At 52.8% G+C, this 5,662-nt stretch overlaps 3 protein-coding genes across 3 annotated transcripts; all 3 read right to left on the bottom strand.

The window, feature by feature from the left end:
- Nucleotides 1–259: 259 nt before the first annotated feature.
- On the bottom strand, nt 260–2,240 carry GNI_067010 (hypothetical protein; the record flags this gene model as incomplete). The annotated part of the gene is made up of 2 exons (XM_011131874.1): nt 260–355; nt 542–2,240. Coding segments are annotated over 2 exons (1,795 nt in total), but the record flags the coding sequence as incomplete, so codon positions are not given.
- A 285-nt stretch (nt 2,241–2,525) lies between these two features.
- On the bottom strand, nt 2,526–3,065 carry GNI_067000 (hypothetical protein; the record flags this gene model as incomplete). Its single annotated transcript, XM_011131873.1, has 2 exons — nt 2,526–2,620; nt 2,702–3,065. The coding sequence occupies 2 exons, from the start codon at nt 3,063–3,065 to the stop codon at nt 2,526–2,528; spliced, it is 459 nt and encodes a 152-aa protein (XP_011130175.1).
- A 483-nt stretch (nt 3,066–3,548) lies between these two features.
- Nucleotides 3,549–5,574, bottom strand: GNI_066990 (anaerobic C4-dicarboxylate transporter; the record flags this gene model as incomplete). Its single annotated transcript, XM_011131872.1, has 2 exons — nt 3,549–5,405; nt 5,542–5,574. 2 exons carry the CDS (start codon nt 5,572–5,574, stop codon nt 3,549–3,551), a joined length of 1,890 nt encoding a protein of 629 aa, XP_011130174.1.
- Between the last annotated feature and the right edge of the window lie 88 nt (nt 5,575–5,662).

Below are 5,662 nucleotides of genomic sequence, written 5' to 3'. Positions count from 1 at the left end.
CAGTTCTACGTCACTATACATGGACTGCAGAGACTCCCGGAGGCCATCTACTTCAATCCGCAGGTTGGCTAACTGAGTACTCTGAGCAAGAATCAACTCTTGCTGGCTGATCATGCCCACCTGTCCATCGTCTAAAATCAATGATTATCTCAAACACCCATCTTAAGCACACCTGTCAACCCCTCACAACGTCTCAATCAATCATAGATATAATAACCATCGAAACAACCAATGTTCAGTCGACTGGATTCGAACTTACATTGAGCAGGAGTTTCCCGGTGATCGGATTGGGACCGTTTACTTCTGTGTTTTTCAATCTGTTTCAACAGCTGCATCACCGACGCCGACAGATCCTCTACACAAACACCTTAATAGGACCGGTCATCGGACAGCCGCATGCCGCATCGGACAGCCGCATGCCGCATCGGACAGCCGCATGCCGTCATTGATTGTGCATGGGTCAGCACACCAACGAAGAGTGGCAGAGTGGCATGAAGTGGGGGTGCCGGCATGGGGCACACACGTGTGTGTGTGCAATTACTGAGGTCTTCAAGAGCCGACTGAACAGTTGTCTCAGCCTTCACCTCCAGTTCGTTCCACCTGGTGTTCCAATCCACCTTTGCAAGCTGGCCTACCTGATCTTGGAGGGCCTGCAGCTGGTTGCCCATTTGGCTGAAGGGCGTTTGAAGGTGGTTGAGTGAGTCAAGCGTGGAGGCAGCCTGTCTGTGGGCCAGCAGTAACGCTTCGATGTCCGCTTGTACGTCTTTAATGGCGCCTTGATTCTCGCGTATAGCGAGAGAATGTACTCTCAGCAATGATCGCATTTGCAGTTGGGTGAGCTTGACGGTAATGAGTTCTTTGGTCTCTTTTACCCAGTCCAGGTAACAGGGGTTGTAGACGCGGGGCCCGCTGACCGGAACCAGGTCGTTGACCAGCACCAGACCTTCCGCATACTGCAGGGCGGCGTCCCCCACAATGGCAGTGACCACGTGCAGCCACTTGGCATCGACCGAACAGCAGTGACCCACTTCGCGAAGCTTCACACACGCCCAAAACGCACTCGGCCAGATGCCGATCTCCTCCCCTCTGTGGTCGCGAACCTGCGGACCTGCAGACCCAGAACCGCCTGCTGCCTTGTGGCAAGTTTCCGTTATTGAACCGCCGCAATTAACAGTGCCTGATGAAGCGCTCGGGCCGGCTGCAACCCCGGTGTCTGGCGTTGCACCAGGACAGGGCGAGGCGTCGGATCCAGCGACCGGACTGTTGGGCGTCGGTGCCCAGCGATCCGCGAGCAAATCGGAGGTCTGCGACAAGCCTAGACGTTGCTCCATCCAGTGACGACCGAGGTCGCATAACGAAGCCAATCCCGATGGTTCCATCTGGCCCAATACCCCATCGGGCTGCGCCTCAACCAAGCATAGGAGGTTGTAAAAGGATGATGCGCTACAACGCGCTAAGACCGAACCGACTTTGGCATAGGCCACCGGGGACATGCACAAAATGGAGTTCGTCAGCAAATCAATCTCCGTCTGCAACAGCGTCGCTTCCCCCACACCGACCACCGAGGGACTATTGCACCGAACACCGGCACCCACGTTGCTCTCTGCAGTCGCCGCACATGCGCTGCCCGGAGCCACATTCGCGGACACAGCTTTCGGCCGACTGCCGCTGACTCCAGCTCCGGCGGTGCAGGCACCCACTGGAGACCTAGCGACCGAAGACTTGATCGGAAGGACCAGGTTTGCTAGGTACTCCTCATCAAGCTGAGGCCGAACCAATTCAGGCCGAACCAATTCAGGCCGAACCAATTCAGGCCGCGCAGGCTCCGTGGCGGTGTCTTGATCGTTAAGGCAGTCCTCCGCAGTTGGGTCACTGAGTTGACCCAGTACGTCCACGCCCAGGCAGTCAAGTATCTTGAGGACAGCCTGGTGCCTGGCGTGGATTACGAGTACGGAATGGCAGTGGATCCCGGCAAGTTTGGCGAAGGTAAGGCATCTGGTACGGTCGATGTTTTGGAGTACGGCCGCCTGAATAAATAGTTGAAGAAGTCGTGACTGGATCTTATTCCAAATTTCGCCTAAAATTGGCTGACACATCGAACTTTCTTCATGGGTACGTATCAACTCCAATGCCGTGTGGAACTCAATTACATCATGACAGAAAGATGTCTTGTACACAGCCTCCCCGACCCCACTCGCTGGACCCAAACATATGCCCGTGTAAATGTAGCCGCCAAACATAGTCTTCCGAATTAAACGATGAGACGTATTCAAACGATTGTATGTCACTCGCAACGGCGAATCCTTATTCTCTATCAGGAAACTGTACTCGCATACCAACACTCAGCCACGTCGGACTGGCTTCTCCCGATCTTACTGGCCAGATCTCACTGGCCGGATCTTACTGGCCAGATCTTACTGGCCAGATCTCACTGGCCGGATCTTACTGGCCAGATCTTACTGGCCAGATTTCACTGACGTTTTATCGTGTGCGATGTGTGTGTGTGTGTGTGAGATCTGTGTGTGTCAATACTTACTGATATAACTGTTGACACCATGGTTATCCTCTATGACGTCCACATTGAATGGATAGCTCCGCAGAAACAACGATGAGGCAATCTCTGCGAAATGAATGTCCGAAAGAGGTGTTCTGCCCGAGGGGGAGGGGGAGAGAGAGGGGGGGAGAATGCATGTCAGGTTACCGTTGGAACTGTGCGTCTTTTTGAGGTTGTGGGCAAGTTTGATAGCCAGTTTAATGCGTTCGTCAAGGACGCAGGCAGCGTTTGAAGCCATGCTGGCTTTGGGTGGCCAGCGGTCTCTGATTTCCGAAGGTTTGATTCGCACTAGATCCGAGTTGAGGGAGAGTTCTTGGAATCGTAATCGCGCTGTAGTAAGTGCGGCGCCAACCTTGGCCAGGACCCCACGTCCGCTTTCGCCGTTTCCCGTGAGGTGCCAGAGCGACAAGAGTTCCAGCAGGGCATCCAACGTCTGACTAATGTTCTGTGGTGAGTCACGTCGCTGCTTCCCTAAGTCTGTGGAAAGGTTTTGTATTGCCTCAAGCAGCATCTCATTGTCTACCAAAAACTTTTTTTCTGCAAACAAGCCACATACCTATGCCCATTTGATAAGGCCTGCCCACGAATGGCTTCATCAACAGGCTCCTCTCCTGGAAAAGTGCCAAGGCGGTAGTCCTGGGGAACCCCGCCTGGGATGGTAGAAACATACAAAGCGGTTGATGGTACACAAACTGCCACCGAGAGATGTTCTTTGGCTCATTGATTTGGCATTCTTTCGGCATCAGACTACGCAACAACACCCGTCCGAAACTGACCAGTCTCCCCGAGGACTAGTCTCCCCGAGGACTAGTCCCCCCGAGGACTAGTCCCCCCGAGGACTAGTCTACCCGAGGACTAGTCTACCCGAGGACTCGTCTGGTCGCCAGCTGTCGGCCGCATCATGCCGGTGCTTTCGGCGGATCGTCTGGCTACTCGTTTGTGTAGTGCAAACGCGAGACGGTTGTGCCGCGCAGAGAGCCTGAACGCCTCGCAGCTAGCCGACCAGAGCGTGGGCAAGAGCGTAGGCTATGCCCCATGCTGCAGCCACACCGCAGAGGCCCGGGACGATGAACACATGGTCGAAGAGGAACAGCCCCATACGGGTAGATCCAGTGTCGTCAATCTCGGAGGCTGCAATCATGTTTCCGTTGGTCGGTAGGACTATGCTGCTGGCGCCCATGGCTACACTGCTGGCTATCCATTCGACAAGTTTGCTATTGTTCCAGGTGACTAACGGTGCTATCATGCGATGAGCAACTGCACTGTCACCAGTGAATATTGCCATGATGAAGATCCAGAAAATGCGTGTCCAAGGGTGGTTATCCTTGGTGGGATCTTCGCCCTGTTGGATGATGTCATGGACGAATTCCGGCCAGTCCGCGAGCCAGCAAGTGCCGAGCACGTAAAATGCCAGCGAAGAAATGAATCCGATGAAGCCGAATCGGATGACGGAACTGCGCTCGACCTGGCAGGAGGGCAGTCGGTTGGCTAACATGGTGACTAGGGAAATAGCCATTACGCTAACGGCATACACGAAGACTTGTGGCGGTGACCAGCTTAAGTGAACAATGTTGTCAGGGTAGAAACCGGCTTGGGAGGACTCGTTGGTGGAGTAGCGTTGAGGTGTGCTCCTGAGTACGGCCCAGATAAAGGCGAACACGCAGGCGGTGATGTAGAGTCCGACACTCACCCAGGCGGTGATTTTGGTGTATTTGACAGGTCTGTATTGTTCGTGAGTCCGATATGCGCACGAGTAGCTAACCATCATGGATCCTTCGAGCAGATAGCTTCTTGGACCCACTGTTTCTGCACCGGAGGTAGGCGCGGCGGATACAGGTCCGGCGGAACTAGGTTCTCCTCTGCGGGCGATACGATCGTTGATGTCTACGAAGCTACCTTCTTTGGGTGCGACTTCGGTAAAGACAAAATCGCCTGCGGAGAGTCTTGACTCCAAACTGAAGGCGGTCTGAAGTTTCGTCTTGCGGTGCTGAGAAGCGTTGCTGCGATGCGACATCTGTCCTCCACTGCTTTCGAGTTCTCCTCTGCTATTTCTTAGTACGCTACCTACGGGGAAGTACATGCTCTGTTGTGACCCGGGTCTGCATACTAGCCCCTCCTCCAGACGTCGATGGAAGGTCTTGGAACTTTTTAGGTCGCGGCCCATAAAGGTCGCAACACCGCCGGCCACAATAGCGCCCACAATGGCCGCTGGAATATTCACCCAACAGCCAGTGGCAAAACTAACCATCTCTTCATTCATTAAGAACGACCGTATCCAAAGGGAATGTACCGCAGCATTCAAAGGTGAACAGGCAGCGCCAATAATACCAGATACAATCAACCCCGAAAGCGCCTTCGATGGACGCTGACCAAGGATCTTAGCTGCGTTTACAAACGGGGCAATGAACAAAACAATAACAGCATCCGTACCGCACACACCCGCGCAAAATACACCGATCAATGACGCTCCTAACGGCATTAACAGACGAGCCTTATTACGGAAAATAGAGACCAATAACTTCTCAAACACCAGGAATCCACCACTCGCTTGTACCACTGCACCAGCCGACAGGGTCGCTACCCAATTAAAGATATAAACGGAAAAGTAATCCAAACCTCGAATGTCATACACACTCAAATCACTCAAACTAACCGTATACCCATTTATGTAAGTACCGAAAGCGTAGAACCTCATCTGGAATGCCAAGGCGAAGAAAAGAATTGCAAACATGTAAACGAATGTATGACCTATTCCTCTCATGTACTGACCCAATAGTACTGCACATAAAATCAATAGAAACTCCGTGACGGTAAACCCCAGCTTCTTGGCTTCCGACCAGTCAGTACGGGTCTACAAACACAATCAATCTTCGCTAACAAACACAATTTTCTTAGCACACACAATCAGATCAATCTTCGCTAACGTGTGATCTGATTGCACACTCCCCTATACTTCCCCTATCCTGATTGCATATCCTTCGGCTTACCAGGTCTGTATACATGGCTCCGTCGTCATCCATCTCGATCGCAAACTCCAAAAAAAATTTATTAAAAAAGCAGCAGCACACTTTCTTTCTCCTCCGAACCCTTCTAGGAAACCTACCCCCC

This window comes from Gregarina niphandrodes, assembly GCF_000223845.1.
Source record: "Gregarina niphandrodes unplaced genomic scaffold scaffold00011, whole genome shotgun sequence".
In the NCBI taxonomy this organism is placed as follows: Eukaryota; Apicomplexa; class Conoidasida; order Eugregarinorida; family Gregarinidae; genus Gregarina; species Gregarina niphandrodes.
The sequence above is the reverse complement of the archived record's forward strand: the minus strand, read 5'-3'. Positions and strand labels throughout refer to the sequence as shown.